General features: G+C 35.6%; 1 protein-coding gene across 3 annotated transcripts; it reads right to left on the reverse strand.

The window, feature by feature from the left end:
• Positions 1–3579: 3579 nt before the first annotated feature.
• Positions 3580–13520, reverse strand: LOC18434258 (polyadenylate-binding protein-interacting protein 6). 3 transcript variants are annotated; one of them, XM_006844332.4, is made up of 3 exons: positions 13329–13520; positions 5761–6215; positions 3580–3851 (listed from the first exon to the last, which is right to left on the reverse strand). In XM_006844332.4, exons 2-3 carry the CDS (start codon positions 6208–6210, stop codon positions 3684–3686), a joined length of 618 nt encoding a protein of 205 aa, XP_006844395.1. In that variant the 5' UTR covers positions 6211–6215; positions 13329–13520; the 3' UTR covers positions 3580–3683. The 3 variants fall into 3 exon arrangements, with proteins under 3 accessions (XP_006844395.1, XP_020522875.1, XP_011623378.1); XM_020667216.2 differs by having other exon boundaries at positions 3580–4267; XM_011625076.3 differs by lacking the exon at positions 13329–13520 and adding an exon at positions 12996–13284.
• Between the last annotated feature and the right edge of the window lie 3791 nt (positions 13521–17311).

Genomic DNA, 17311 nt, shown 5'->3' on the forward strand with positions numbered 1-17311 from the left:
ATAGGCTGTTTTTAACCTTAAGAGCCAAAATTTAAAATAGTCTTTTGCTTTAAGCTTCAAAGTTTGTTTATTTTTTCTTAATTGATTCATAACTCTGGTGGTGAACATGAAAACCCTTTTTGGGTTGATTATTTCCTTGTTTAGACCTTATTTTCATTTAAAATCGTTACAAAGAAATCCTCTTTTTATAGAACAAAACTGCCTTTCCCTTGGCAATAGCCCGAGAAGAAGTGAATGAATCCTGGGAACTCAAAAAGTTTTTTTTTTTTTATAAGAAAATGTGGAGACAGGCATTTCCACCCATGTTTGGGTAGACATGACATATGTATGTAACCTTGGACTTAGGGTTGGCAATTAAATAGGGTCAACCTGCTGATCCAGTTTGACTCAATATGGATTTGGGTCTAGATCTAAATATTGGACCCAAAGGGATAAATCAAGATCTAAACAAATAGGATCCGACTTAAATCAGGTTGGGTATAGAGCCATCCTAGACTTTATTGGATTGGATCAAATCCAGGTCAAGGTCAACCCAACCCAATCAAACCCTATATTTATATTCAATACAGGGAAAAGTGTTGCAAAAGGAGGATGAAATGGGTGAGAAATAAAAGAAAGAAACATATGATGTTTCTATCTCTCTAACCTGGACATGAATGCTTGCTTTTGCCCTATACTGAATTAATCTAAGTTTCTACGAGACAAATTTGTAACCAAATAGGAATAAAGGATTGTGATTGCTTTTGCCCTATACTGAATTAATCTAAGTTTCTACGAGACAAATTTGTAACCAAATAGGAATAAAGGATTGTGAAACTATCTCGTCAATACAAATGTACAAATGCTGGGAAACTCTTTAAAAAGCAAGATAACTTCATCTTTAGAATTGGAGGAAACAAGTCTGCCAATAGTCACACGGTGTCGTCCTTGAACTACAATCTACTCGAGAATTTGCTCACTGCAGTAAAAAAAAAGATGGGCCACAAGCTCAACTTGCACTCGTGCCTCTCGTGCTGATGCTCGTGTGCAAGTTCATTTGTGCCATGCGAAGCATAGACTTTTTCTCCTTTTGGTTTTTTAGAACATATAGGCGATATCTACATACTTAAGGAAGGCATACCTCATCCACAACTTCAATATTTCAATAAATAATTCATTACTCTCTCTACAAATAAGAGAACACATTTTTCAAAGAATTACACTTTCCAAAGCACTAAGGTACACCTGCCAAGGATACAACATTCAAAAATAACTCTGAGTATTTTCCAAAAAAAAAATAAATTTATATATTTCTAATAAATTTTATTTCTATTTTGACTAGACCAAGCCCAACCCAAATCTAAGTCTAGCTCGGACCGCCAGACCCATTAACACCCCTACTTGAAGCTAAGCATAGTTATTTACTAAAGTAGAATTTTAATAATACAATATAAAATCTGGGCCGCAAAGAATCCAATTTCTAATTAATACATGGATACATAACAGGGGCTAATTCTCAAAGGGATTAAAAAACTAATTTTTCTAGCAGAAAATTTTGCCATTCATAAGAGGGATTTATGCCACTAGCTTTTGATAATTTTACAAAGCACCCCTAGGGTTTTGCCTTATTGGAAGTCTTATCCATATCTCTCTCAGGCCCCTAAATGGGTTGGGTCAGGTCCTTGACCTTGATTGGGACCTCAGTCCATATGAGGCATGGCCTTGATTCGACTCGGACTCTTATAAGGTCTGAATCGATACACAAAAATAAAATGTAAGATTGACTCTTTAAAATATAAAATTAAGACGCACTTCTGAAATCCTTCGAAAAATGCTGTTTTAATGTTAGAAAAACATCTAATTGATTATCTCGACATTTAGATGTATAGATATAGAGAAAATATGAGATTTTAGGTCCTAAAAAATAGTAGATCTTGCAAAACATTATCTTGATTGTCCATTTTCAATATTTTCATGGGTTTATAAATCTGCTTGATTTGAACTATTTTTTAGATATTAAAATTTTATAGTTAGAGATAAAAATAAATTCTCACACCATCTTAAGAATTATCGATACCAAATTGCATCTCATAGCAAAGTTTTGAGGTACACCATACTTTGATTATTTAATGTTGCAACCTTATACAAACCACACCCTTACTTATAACAAAAAAAAATTTCTTTTGAACTTTGAGCCTAGCAATGAAATAATGTAGCCACTCAATTTCACATCCGATGGTAAAGATTAATTGTCATGTACCAAAAATAACGGTCTCATTATATACTTTGCTAAAATTATAATATTGTTGCATATATTTTATGTTATATATCTTATATAAATTTTAATATCGTTGCATATATTTTATGTTATATATCATGTATGCAAAGTTTATGACCAGAACTAAGTCGGGTCAAGTGGACCAGGACCCGACCTGCCAAGTCTAATCCTTGAGTCCATACTCTAACCTGGTCAGGTCAGCTACAAATCAACCAAATATCATTAAAATGGCCAGACGATCTAATGGTCAAAATGAACTAATTTAAAATTAGAATAGTTATTTTTAAAAAAAAAATTGCTCAAGCACCTCCTCAAAAACTCTCTATTATGCCTAAGTTGCTATTTTTCCAAGTACGGAAACTCGAACAAGACATTTTAACCTCCTCAAAAACTCTCTATTATGCCTAAGTTGCTATTTTTCCAAGTACAGAAACTCGAACAAGACATTTTAGTAATTAGGCCTACTATAGTGAGTCAAATGAGAAGTATTTTAGTAATTTGGCCTACTGATATGGCTCGAGGCTTTTTGTTTGTTTAGGTTAAGAATCTAGAACATGTATTTAGTATAAAATGTTCTTAGTTCCTATATTTTACCAAAGGTTAAGAATCTAGAACATGTATTTAGTATAAAATGTTCTCAGTTCCTAACTGGATCCAAATTATCAAAATGGCCATATGCACATTTAGAGGTTTGAATCCAAAATAGAAGCGATTTGAACATTTCCAAAAATAATTTTTTAGAAGGTACTTAAAGTTTTAAAAATAAAATCAAAGCAACCAATTTAATTCTAATTTGACTTGACCACTTAAATGATTTTTTTAATTTATTTCACAATATAGTGTCGACGCTCTAAACAATCTATAAGAGCGCACCTCAAAAATTTAATTAAAAACTGTTATTTTGATGCTCAAATATTCTCAAATTGATCATCGCAACACTGCATGGACAAGAGAAAAAAAATACATTTCAAGTTTTGGAAATAATACATCTTATAACACATTTTTGGACCGTCAATTTTTAAGATTTCCAAATTTTTATAGATATACTTGATCTACACGATTTTTTTAAGCTTTAAATTTTATAACTAAAAATGAAAATATATTTTAAGGCTATCACAAAGATTTCCAATATTGAAACCACATTTCTCGACACTATTTGAAAGTGCGCTTTACTTTGATTGTTTAGAGCCTCGGCTCTATACAAGCCGCACCCATTAGTGACATTTCTCAGTTATCGAAAGCGAGAACCCGCCGCCACTGTAATCAACACCCTCACCCCACGGGGTTGGAAGAGGAGGGAGAGAGAGAGATGGCAGCTCAAAGATGAAAAAAGATATTAAATATATGAAAAAGAGATGAAACATTTTCTTTTTGTTTTTTTTTGTTTAAATACACATAATTAAGCCCCTTAATTCAGATGATAGATTTAGAGGCCGTGAGCCACATTGGGGGCGAAGTGGGAGCCAGTTGAACTGCTTCCCTCTCCACCTATCGACCATCTCGAAGGGGCGGCATCTACTGTAGCATACTGCGCAACAGAGGTGCCACTGATAGCAAGCTCAGTCGGGAGGTGAGGTGGGAAATCAGCTTCCAACTGCCAAAAAAAAAAAGGAGAATTAACCTTTTGTTTTAGTTTCTAATCAAGAAAAGTTAAGAGATGATGAGCCATGAAGAAAAAATGGTGATGAAATAGATAACAACGATGATTAAGATGGAAGGAATACCATACAAACACTGTTTTGTTGCATGGTAAATCATCTTTTGTAACTGATTTTGTATACAGTGAGAGAGAGAACAAAACCAGCTGTAGAAAGATGAACCAGTTTAAGAACACTCATACTCCCATGCAACATAATCCACTTTCAAAATGGTTGAAAAGGATTTCTTTGATTGGTCACACAACAAATCCAGTATTTAGTGAAAGAGATCAACCAATTTTAGAATACCCATTTCTCTCCCTCGCACATTTCGCATTATTTCCGTCTTTTTCACTCCTTCAGCCAGCCAATACTGTAGGAAAACCAGCTTACTCAGGGATGAGCCCTCTGTCTTCCATTGTTTTAACAATTTCATGAAAGGCATGTTCTCAAAGAAAAGACAGTGAGAAAGAAAAAACAGCAATGTCCCGGTTTCTATGCGCATATGTAGAAATGCGGGCTTCTCAATAAATCTATTTTTCAGATAGATTTTACGAATTAATTTTTAAGGACATGTAATCTCTAACATGGAGATCATGAATATGAAAAAATAAATAAATTTTAAAAACTAAAAATAATAATTCTATTAAAAAAACATATGGACAGTAAGTTTCCATTGTTTTTAGATGGAACACCTACTTGCATCCATCCATCATTAAGATGGATGCTTTACACTTTCTATACCGCATATGTAGAAATGCGGTCCAGCCAAAACAATTTTTCTATATATATATATATATATAGGAAAATATCATGTCATACCACAGGCTGACAGCTACAGTATCTGCCAACGACCCAGATTGCATCTGGGTCCAATCCAATGGTCATGACCTCAATTCGTATTTGAATTTTCATTTTTTTTTTAAAAAATCCAAATAACTTGAAATTTAAGAGTCAATTCTTAAAAAATAATAGAATCTAATAAAAATATTAAAAAAATAATTTGTAAAATATAATTTGACCAAAATACCCCCAAAGCTTTAAGAGGGTATTTTGATCAATTTATATTTTACGAATTATTTTTTATTAGATGCGCCTTGATGAGTAAAATGTACGCCTAAATTTTCAAGTGATTTGGATTTGTACAAAAAAATAAAAATTCAAATACGAAATAAAGTCGTGACCTTCAAATCGACCCAGATTCAATCTGGGCCATTGATTGATACTGTAGCAGTCAGCCCGTGGGCTGACAACATCCATTCATTATATATATATATATATATATATATATATAAACTTGGGTGAGCCCAGTAGCTCATTGAATAGCATAAGCCCAACGGCTCAGATTGAATCTAAGCCGATCTGACGAACACGGATGTTGGCAGTGTTTAAATTTTAATTGTTTTTCTACAAATCCAAATCACTTGAAATTTTAAGCGTATGTTCTTCTCATCAAGCCACACCTAATTAAAAATATAAAAAAAATAAGTCAAGAAAAAAAAATTGACTAAAATAACCCAAAAACTTTTTATGGGTATTTTGGTCAATTTATTTCATGTAAACTATTTTTTTTATATTTTTGGAAGATTCACCTATTTTTGATATACACACGCTCCAAATTTCAAGTGATTTAGATTTGTAGAAAAAAAATTAAAATTTAAACACTACCGGATATCCGCGATCGTCAGAGCGGCCCAGATTGAATCTGGGCCGTTGGGTTCATTTTTTCTTATGTGCTAGTGAGCTCACCCTAGCATATTCCATATATATATATATATATATATATATATATCGAGAGATCGAGAACTGAATATATTAACAAAAAAAATTTATTTAGATATGGATAATGTCCTACAAATTCAGTACCTCAAGTTGTGAAAGCATATCGATAGTCGAAGGCATATGACCACTATTTGCAGAGTACACATCGATAAGGCACTCCTCTGAGAAACCAGGGAATCTAGCAAGGAGTACCTCAAGCCATTGAGAATCCCTCTCAAACCCCTGGCTTTTATCCATCCCACCCTTCATCCTGAAACTCTCATATTCATGTCCAGGTGGCAGGAAATCATCAGGATCAAAGAGTTCATCTTCTTCAGGGATGTGAAAATCTAGAGAGATATCATCAGGGAGCTGATATTGTGATGCCCCATCCACAGGTTTCATTGTTCCAGTGATAATTTTCTCGGTCAGAATCCCAAAATTTTCTGTACTTTTCTCTGAAATTGTTTTATTGTGAGTGAGTTGAGGCTGTCGTTGGGAGAGGGGGATATACGCTGTTGCATAAGGGTTCAATTGAGACTTGCTTGCTTCCATTGCATCTGTTCTTTGCAAGGAAACACGATGGTCATTGGGGGGGAGAGAGAGAGAGAGAGAGAGAGAGAGAATTTGGTGATATGAAAGAAAAAATAATGAATCAAAAGATGAGCATCTTTCAACCACTTCATGTGGAGAGAGAGAGAGAGAGAGAGAGAGAGAGAGGTTTAAACCACTTCACGTTTTTAAGGAGAGGTTGCTAGATTCATTTCAAAAGTCTACATATCAGAAAGCAAATTGTTCAAGCTTGGAATAAAAAAATATAAGACTTTTGAAAGGTAAGACTATATGTCTCCTACGAACAAGATCATGATAATTTGCAGAAATCACAATATCGATACATTAGCTCCAAAATGAGAGATGCTAATAAAACTATAAGGATGCACTAGGTCCATGTTCAAATAAATGACTGGTTTTTTGTATTTAACTGGAGGGTTCACACCTCTCTCAAGAAGTTAACATGCATTAAAATCATTAAAATGCCCTTAAGGGTAGTACCAAAGTCCATGAATCTTCCTGAAAGCACTCTTTATAAGCGCTAACGTGACATGTTCTAACAGACCTCCCAAACTAAACAGTATCTACATGCGGTGCAGACAGAGTTAAGGGTCTTTTGTATGACATGCACATCGCAATAGACATTAGGTTTATGTATAAATAATATTGGAGAGTAGATTGATAATTCCAAAAAGGCCAATCATGTAATTGCATGAAACCTAGTGTCTTGGTCACTGCCAAATGTATATATACTGATTGAGGAGAGCCTCAAGCAATTGGGCGGCTAAATCTTCTTGATCACAAGAATTTAAGAGACCAAATTTCTTAAAAGACTCAAAGTCATCATTGTCACTTCAAATTAGCCTCACGAGGGAAGGATTCCAGCAACTGGATGCTGAATCTTCTTAATAACAGGAATTTGAATAACCCATAATTCTAGAACTCCATGTCATGTTGGCAAATAACAATGTAAACAAGGAGGATCTTATCATTCACTGGCTTTAGACTACTGGTTCAGGGCTGTAGTCTGCTGGCAAAGGGGCTCGATGTTGTCCTGACCAATAATGTGACTGAAATCAGGATCAAATTCAACTTCATAAAGTAGTTGTCAAATACCTAAGGGGCAATTCGCTTAATAAAGGATTGAGTTGTAAAGGATGAGCTCTGCGCAATTAATTCCACATGGTTGTGTTGTCTAGGATGAATTCTGAAGCTGATTGAAAGAGGCTCCAGGAGTGAAGACTTTTAAGTTTTCCTAGACCCAACTTTTACCAATCACTTAACTAATTTAGTCACTATAGACTAGTGTTTCTTTACAGTAACATAGACATTTAGGACATACAAGAGGAATTTTCCCCGTTGAATCTCAAAAACTACTGGTAGTTAAATGTTGTATACCTGTGTCTTTTGAATTTATATATTTGTTCTTGTGAATAAGGGTAGCAACCGGACATTCGATTGATGAGAATCAATTACTATTAGTTCTAAAATTTCCTTTTCTTTGCATCTAAAACACCCGTGGTATTAGAGCCCCAGGATTGTCACCCAGGACTCATATAACTGCAATCATTTAAAAAAATTTCTCAGAATTTTTGCTCGAGGTAGATAATTCCATCACATTCTTTCCTCCTATCATCCCATTAATATCAATCTTATTAAGATTTACTATTCCAAAGTGTTTTCAGACTTGAAGTCTTTTGCATTTCTGTGGATCCCAATTTACAATGTTAGACAGACCATTACTGAGTCACCTCTGGCCTTGAGGTTATTCCCCTCAAAGCTCGATGACATAGGTTGACGATTTGATAAGATCTGATCATCTACTTAATTATCACAAAACCCTAATTTTCCTGAACTTTTTATCATGAAACATTGTGTCAGAGTTGAGAGATATTACGATATACCTATAAAGTGAATATTGGAAGAGCAAGAAATACAATATAAAAAAGCAAGGTAATCTCCATATAATTTACCATTTAAAACAAATTAAGTCCGCATGAAAAAATTTATATTATATCATTCTATTTTCTATTTGGTTGCATACCAACTCTTCAAAGGCCTAACAAGATATACCATAGGTAGAAAAATTTCAAACGCACACTGAATTCAAAACCAAATTTCTGAATTCCAGAGTACAAATCATGTTCATATCCTGAGCACTATCATCATTGATATTTAAAAAAAGAGGTATTCTTTTTGCTGCTATATCCATCTTTATGTGATCTCTCATGAGAGGATTTAGAGAATTGTAATGCAAGAGGAGGTTCCCCATCAAAAATGTCATATTTATGGGAAAGAATCTTATAAGTTAGAACAGCTAAAAGTAAAACCAAATTGCCAAGTCGAGTGTTGAAGCAGAATACTAGGCTACGGCATCCATTAGTACTGAGCATGTGTTGTCAATGACTCAACACTAGATGGCTTGCCCTAAAAATATGAGACACAGGCCAATCAAAGACATGTCACAAGAAGCCTGATAGAAAAAGGAAGCTGCAAGAAAAAACCTATGGGCATATAATGTGATAACAAGAGCACCCTACATCTGTCCTTTAATTCAATTTTCAATCAAAGGACCAGCATTTAAATGTTAGATCCATCTAATCTCCAGTGCCCTATCTGTCTCTAATTGATATCAGGCATTTCCGGGTCACTAAGGCTTTAAGCTTCTACGTTCTTCCCTTAAGTGATTGTCAAGAGTGCTCAACCCGTTGATTCAGTTCATATGATGATTGGATGTGAAGAGAGCTATAGGGTTATCACCGTAGTGAATCTGCTTATTAGGTAGTCAAAGCATGCCCTCTCTTCAAAGATATCCATTCTTCATTGATACATCAACTGTAGAGGCTTCACAGCCACAAGATTTACGCAGAGGAGTCCAATGGCACAACCTTGTTTCCTCCTCCAACCAACATGTTGTACCACAAGGTTCCAAAGCACAACTTCCCAAGAAAAGAAAAACTTTGTGGGTTAAGGGTACAATAATCCACTGATCTAGATCCAATTTCATTGCCTATCAAAATATTTTCTCCTCTTGTGATTTGGTGGCATAGGTCGAATTCAAAAGCTCAATGATGGAGACAGAAACACAAAACAAGAAAAGAAGAATCAGAAAAAATTGAACGTTTGCAGGTGCAATCCAATCACATCTTGGTGATGTGAGCAAGGGCCCATACAAGTCTCAGAATAGGCCACAGATAGTTTCCTTTCTCTGTCTACAACTTCCCCAATTTTTTCAGATCTTTAAAGATTATGTTAGGAGGGCTAAAATCATGCCACAATCTTGCTGATCTGATTATGGACAGTTACGAACTCCTAATTTGATTTTTATGAATAGTTGAGTCATTTGGAATAGAAATAGTTCAGGGGGTGAATAGGAGCCATTTCGGCCAAAGATATTTGAACTTTAGTTCTTCTATAAATGCTCAAATTTATTCTACGTGAATTATGAAATGGCCCATAGGCATCAAAGAGATGATGATTCGTATCTCAATGACCAAAGAAGCCGACCAATGGCCATAGACTATCATGATGCACGCCACCATTGGCAAAACATTAGCTTGCCGCAGAAGAAAGATGAAAATTTTGATCTTCATAGCACAGCATAGATCATTATGTCCAGTACAACATTGCACACTATAAACCATTTTGAAAAGCTCATTTCAAGCATTTGCAACTTGTCCGAGAAAACTCAACTCACAAGGTCCGGAAGTTTTATTATTGAAAACTCAGGTTTGGCTGAGTTCTTTGGTATTTTTATTCAATATATTGGTAAGAGTCTGAAACATATCATTAATTTTGTGGTAGTACTCCCGAGTTAGACTCATCACAAGTTCGAGTCAGGATGTTGGCAAGAAAAAAACTTTCCAAAATTGACAAAACCGGGTTAGTTGAATTGGTTTTGCACTGACTGAGTCACGAACCAAATTTGAGTTTCTAAGCATTGCATTGAACAGAAACCTATGAGGAGATAATTTCTCATAATGAATGCTACAGAAGTAAATCATACATAAATGCTATGGAATAAATTAGTCAAACACAACAACTACAATAGAATCATTCTTGCGCAATGAGGCAAAATGAATTGCCAATACAAAAAAATGACACCATTGACATAAAAGTTTAAACATCTGTTTACAGCCTCAAACAAGAAGTTTCTAGAGGGCCCATGTTGACTCTGGGTTTGAACCATAGTTACCGGAAGCGCCCAACTAGGTTGGCGCTCCCGCTTCGGAACCCTGCTCCGGCGTTCCATGAGCGGGTTCTCAACTGGAACTCATTTTAAATTTTTTGGGAGCTGGCTCCTATTCATAGCATTCTCGATCCCATGCACAAACGATATCGATCCCACCGTCGCACAGAAAGCATTCCTTAAAATTGTAGACCTCATTCCTGAATAAATTAGATCCCTGCTCTTAGAATTTTAGGAGCGCGATCCCTACGTTCCCTGGACTTCCTAAAAGAAACTTTTTAAATAAAATTAAGTTTTAAAATAAAATAATTAGATTTTAAGCCAATTTTTCATACAAGTGGAATTCTACGATGGGAGCGTGGACATATCATGCACGAAATACGATCCTTCCTTAAATTGAGCTCGATCCTTTCCAAATAGGAACATGGTCATTCTTAGATGAAGGTGCGATCCTATTGTCGATGGGAGCGCAATCCTAATGAATATGGGAACACGATCCCATTTGACATGGAAAGTGTACTCTCGTTAAACAAGGATCTAGATTCTGATGTATTAGGAACGCGCTCCCTATTCATATAGGATCTCGATCCGCTACTTTTACCCTCACCGGAACTCGCTCCCCGAGCTTCAGAGCTTTGGATAGCCGTCGATCCGATGCTCCCGCTCCCGAAACTGGAGCCGTTCTTGCTTCCGCTCCCGGCAACTATTGTTTGAACAAGGCAAACAAGATCATATTATATTTGCTCCATCCACATGTTGCTACTGCAGCAATGTCACTGGGGTTTCTGGAAGCATTTTTCAGCACTAGTGATGGCACAAAGGGCACCATATTGTGATCACATTGGAATGAGAAATTAAGCATGATTAACTTATAACAACTTCATACTTTTAAGAAAAATAAGGCATGAAGTGCCATATTGGGAGCTTGGATACATGTTATCTTCAAAGAGACAAGCTTTGGCTAATAACCACAAGATCATTGATGATGTGAAACTGTATAGAATAGAAAATACTCAAAAGGGAGGGAGTGCAACAACCATCAATTGAGCCCCAAAGCTCAAGAAGTAAAATTTCCATAACTCCTCCATCTTCTCCCTAAAATGGGTGATCCCAAGTATACTTCGCCTAATCCAAACTTAAGAAAGACGATCGATATTGTGATTTTTGCTTCGCCTCTAACTTTCTGACCCATCCAAACTTTACCAACCTCAATTTTACTCATCTTGGACAACGATGTCTTCTGAGCTACCATAGACAAAAAAAGAAATAATCCCTCAGTAAATGTCCTAAACTACCACCACTAAACTTCTCTACAAAATTATAAAGACCACAATATCCCTAAACTCTCTATAATGTAAAGACTAAATAACCTTCCTGCCCTCTGCATCGATCATATCATATATGAAAAAATAGCAAGGAAACCATTTCAGGTCGGTATGAAATATTATAGGCATGTCAGGAAGTCAGAAGAGTCTCATTATAGGCATGTGAGGAAGTCAGAAGAGTCTCCCACTGGTTACGGAGATTAGTTTCATGTACATGACCATAACAAATCTCAATAAGTTCAGTTCATGGATGATCCCCTAACACCACACCCTTGTGCACTGTAAAATTTTCGATACCAGGAACAATTCAAATCACATATCTGACTATTTATATTTTTGAGCCATAAGAATGATAAACATATCCAATAAATGCTCACACTTTGCAGCCACAAATTCGGAGGGAGAAAACTGCTTCAACAGGTATCAGTTTTGAGGCGACAGGTTAAATCCGTGACCATCCTACATGTCATTTGATTTGATTTTGTGACTGAAAAGTGTGTCATCATGTAATTGATATGCTAATTACACTTCCAATAAATTCTCTCTTTACAAGATATGTAAGAGAAGGTTGGGCTAGATCTTGAGATCCATCATAAACTTTTTGTGCTTTCAAAAGATCATCTGAAAAGTTTCCGAGAATCATCTCTTCTACACTGGAAGAGCAAGACACGATGGGCAGTTTCAAGGTCTATTGCAAGAGGATAAAAATCAACTACATCCACTACATGAAGTGGGATTATCTGGAGAAGGGCACTTTTTTGTGAGATTGGAATACACATAGATTGCACAAAACGCCGGCAATCTTTAGTCCTCTCCCTAAATATGGTTGTTTATAAAAGAACGAAGAATATCAAGGTCAATTATTACTCTACTAGAGCAAAGATGATGCCATGCCTAATTTGATTTCGATGGCATCTAAACATGATGGTGCCGATATTTTCACCAATAATACAACAGTAATTAGACATCACCAATCACAGTAATCTGACCAACAATGAGCACAGGATCTGCTTCATAATAATTTACATATAAACAGGTTGATCTCTAATCAGATAAACAATTCCACCAGCTCTTATCGGATATAAACAACCAAAAAATACAATTTAATCAAAAGAAACGAATAAGGAGCAGCAATTCATGTGTAATTTAAGCTAAACATGTACACCCAAATCCAAAATTCAACAAAGAAACATCTCTCTAAGATTCAGATAACCAAAGGTAAGAGCTTTCGAAGGAATTCAAAAATTTATGCATCGATTTGAGATGAACCCCACCACCAAATCACGATCTCTTGCTTAAAAAAGACCAATAATAAGTGATCCAAATCCACTGTTAAAAAACAAAATAAAAAAATAAAATCATGGGATGATTAGAGAAAAACATGAAATACGAGTCATCCAAAATCACAAAATCTAACAGAGAAAAAACCAATCCATAAATAAATAAATATATACTCTAGAGAGAGAGAGAGAGAATAAATAAATATATACTCTAGAGAGAGAGAGAGACGGTCAAAAGCATGAAAGGAGAAAATACTGAGAAATCATATCTAAGAAGAGAAACTGAAAAGAACCCATGAGCAAAAGGGGGTTTGGAGAAGAACCCACCTAGGATTGACCCTCAAAATCCCATGAAAACTCTGGGTTGGTTTGAGGTTTGTAGAAGAAAAGCTTCAAAATTGAACCCAGTCTCGGGTTTCAATTTTAGAGAGAGAGGCAGGCCCGATCGGCCACTTTTTAGTATGGAAAGGATTGCCGATGCATTTGCAAAGTTTAGAGAGAGAAAGAGAGAGATACAATGAATATTTTCGCAAGTGGGGCATAGATATGCGGTGATATAAAGGGATAGATACTGCTGTTGATTTGCCATGATGAGATTTGATGTAAGAAACGAGAGAAGAGAGAGGGGCTGACAGCCGCTCATGCCCAGGCCCGGCCATGTTTCTCAGACGGTGGGCACAAATTGGGCTAGGGGCAGTAACGGGTCGGGTCGGACACAGATAAATAATATTATGGGACCCAACCGGTTCCGTGACCGGACCCGGACAAAATTAAAAAATAAAAAATATATATATATTTAAATACTATGTTAAATATTTACATGTATTATAGTTATATTTAATTAAATAATACTAGAATACATAATATTATTAAATATTATATATGGGGTTGTCACATGGTGTGATGGTAAAAAAGTCTCAGTGCATGAGCGCGGGTTCAAATATTGAGAGCGGCCACTTTGTACATAAAAAAGCCGAAGGTTGGAATCGTTTCCAGCTGACCCCTTCCAAGACCCTGTGTAGGCAGTACAGCACCGAATTACAACCCTATTAAATATTACATATTTAAATAATAGCATTATGTGGGTCGGGTCCACATGGACCTGAACTTGACCCGCTGGGTCCAAGTTTTGGACTCATACCCGAGCCTGGGTTTATTGCCACCTTTTAACTGGGCCATCCACGTTCTGACCCAAGCCCAAGTAAGGCCACCTTGTGGTCCAAGGCCCTAATTTTTCAGTTTCAACTAGCCCCGTCCAGTCCGGGCCGGGCTTCCCATTGGTTCCCCTTACAAAGAGGGGACCCTCACATCCAAGACTTTTTAAGAGAGGGAGAGAAAGAGGGTCTCGCGTCCGAGACTCGTAAGATTTCGTAAGTAGGAAGAAATATACAAAAATAAAATGACGTGCACTATTGAGCATTGAATCTCTCTAGTCTAGAGAGAGGGAAAGAGATTGTGAGAGGGATTTTGACATTCCATAGCAATACATACAACAAGAAAGAGAGTGATTTCTGTGTTGAAAAGTAGAAACAAGTAGGGGTGGCAGTGAGAGTGATTTCTTTGTTTAAAAGTAGAAACAAGTAGGGGTGGCAATGGATCCAACTAGATTCGGGACCTAACAGGTATACCCCATCTCGGTTCTAGGTATGAATTCAAATTTTGGACCTGAACATTCTTTGGGTCCAAGTCCTGGTCTAGCCGAATCCCGACCTGTACCTATAGTCATAAGATATATGATGGCAAACATGGGTCTTTAGGCACGTGCTAGGTGTTCATATTGTCACAATATTGACAATAGTCGTGTATTATTAGCAACAAAAAAGGGTCTCATAGTCATAAGATATATAATGGTAAAGAATGAGGACAAAAAAAAAAACTTATTGTCATAGGTGGCAATAGATTTAACTAGATCTAGGACCCGGTGGATAGACCCAAAACCCGACAAGTCGTGATCGAGTCCAAATTTTAAACTCGAATACTATTCGGGTCCAGGTCTAGCCAGGCCCAACCCTTTGCCACCCCTAGAAACAAGTGTTTGTGGTTACTGATGTGTGTCAACACAACATGTACACAATATTGGAGTGGAATATTTTTGAAACTCTTTTACGGTAGATATTCTAGTTATGCATCGATTTAGTCGTGTGCATCATTTGATTAGAATGTTGTACAGTTTTTGTGTACCAAGCCTTGACATGATTGACAAATTAGTGACGCCAAGGAGGGGGGGGGAGGAGAAAAAAACATACAAAAATAATCACATGACTGCAACTAAAATAAACGCACTATTTTCTAGGCAAAATAACAGTAATACATTTCTTATATTTTTTTTAGACATAGCCAAACAATAATAATGTATTTTTTAGATTGCATTAAGATATTACTCAAATAGCAACAATCCATTTCTAAGTAATATATTACGTAAGTAATATAGAGGACAATGATTTCATGCAACCGTTGTATGGTAATATGATGCAACAACCTTAAAAAACCATCTTAAGGCCATTTGTTTCATCCAAATTTTGAAATATACACTCTTTTAATTGTAATGAACAATTACAACAAAAAAAAAAAAATTGAAAACACAACTTAGAAAGTATTTTTTTAGCCCAATTAACATAAGCCGTTCATTTTGATGAGATGTTTAGATCTTTGATGAGATGTTTAGATCTAGGTCTTAGAAGGATTTTTTCATTTTCAAATTTTTTGGATGTCTTTATTATCATTAGATGAACAATGTTAAAAACAAAAAAATTGATTTTGGGTTTATATAGGCTAAGTTCTTGAAACTCACAAAATGAATGGTCTAGATTCGTTTTTGGAGGTGACTTATTTTGACCATATCTGGGGTTCAAATTGAACTTTTTTTTTTTTAGGAGATTGATTATTGAGATAAAGAGAGTGTGTGTGTAAAATTTGAGGTCATAAAAATACCACAAACATATTTTTCTAGAAATGTCGTTGCATTATACTATGATACAACTGTTGCATTATACTATGATACAACTGTTGCATTGGATCATTGCTCTAATATATATCCCAAACAATACATTTTCATATGCCGAAATAACCCCATAGAAACTTCTTGTTGATTAGTACTATAATGTCAATATATGTCATTCTTCCTATCCAAATGATATGTAGATGAGTTGTGGGAAGTCTATTTTAAGATTAAACATTCCTTAGGCTTACATCTTAATGAGATGCCATCACACTTACCCATATCTTTGTAATGTAAGGCTATGATCTTTGTAATGTAAGGCAATTATAATAATTATAGTGGATTCAATAGGACAAACAAAAGGGAGAAGCCTTCTATTGTAGTAGAATAAAGGGAGAGAGGGTCATGTTCTCATGGAATGGATACAAGATGAGAGAGAGAGAGGAGAAAGGGCTTCTATTATAGTATAATGAATGATTACAATATGAGAAAAAAAAAAAAAAAAAGAGAGAGAGAGAGTTTTCTTCTAAAGTTGAATGTATTCAAGGGCATATTTCGTACACGTGAAAAAAATTTCATGAAAGTATTTTCACATAAAAAGACTCATCCATGTGATTTGATGTAGGAGCATTTTCATACCAATGGATCCCATCACAAATTTGCACATCAATTGGCAGTCAATTGGAATGAAAAAACTCCCACACCTAATCACTCGGGAGAGTTATTTCATGTGAAAATACTTTCACAAAAATATTTTCATACATACCAAACATGCCCAAATAGATCATAGACCAGAACCCTTTATTTTAATTTTGAGTGAAATTGTAAAATATCGGGACGGTCCCAAGGCTTAGGTGGAAGTAGTGGTAGGGTGCTACATTACAACTAGTAAATGTATTGCAAAACATCAATTAAGAAAATTATAGTATCTTTTTGTATTTTAATATAAATTTTTATTTAGTTTTTGAAAAACATCAATGAAATGCCAAATTTACGTACATAACCATTAACAGTCCAAATCATCTTATTCAAAGTTAGATATTTCGCTTTTTAAGCTTCATTTTGCTCATGTACCTTAAAAAAAAGGAAAACTATAGATAACCCCCAAAATTAACTTTGCCGACATCCTATCCTATAACACTTTTAGTATCACAACCACTAAAGTCAAAATATTTAGGACTAAACTATCCCTTTCAATAGCCACGTCCTCTCTCTACCCAAACTCTCTCTCTTTCTCCTTTTCTCTCTCTACCTGAATTCTCTTCTCTCTCTCCCAAAATCTATCTTTCTCCTATTGTCTCTCTACCTGAACTGTCTTTCTCACTCTACCCTCCCCCTCTCTCTCTCGAAATCTCTTACTTTCTCTTATCTC

The sequence above is a fragment of the Amborella trichopoda genome, chromosome 5, assembly GCF_054954075.1.
Source record: "Amborella trichopoda isolate Santa Cruz 75 chromosome 5, AtrichopodaSantaCruz75HAP2 v2.0, whole genome shotgun sequence".
Lineage (NCBI taxonomy): Eukaryota > Viridiplantae > Streptophyta > Magnoliopsida > Amborellales > Amborellaceae > Amborella > Amborella trichopoda.

Bases quoted from the DNA above. Each gene is read 5' to 3' on its own strand.
- LOC18434258 (XM_006844332.4), bottom strand. From the start codon at position 6,210: ATGGAAGCAAGCAAGTCTCAATTGAACCCTTATGCAACAGCGTATATC. The intron at 3,852-5,760 runs GTACTGAATTTG...TTTTTTTGGCAG, and splicing joins ATATGCTTTCACAACTTGAG to TTGGAAGCTGATTTCCCACC.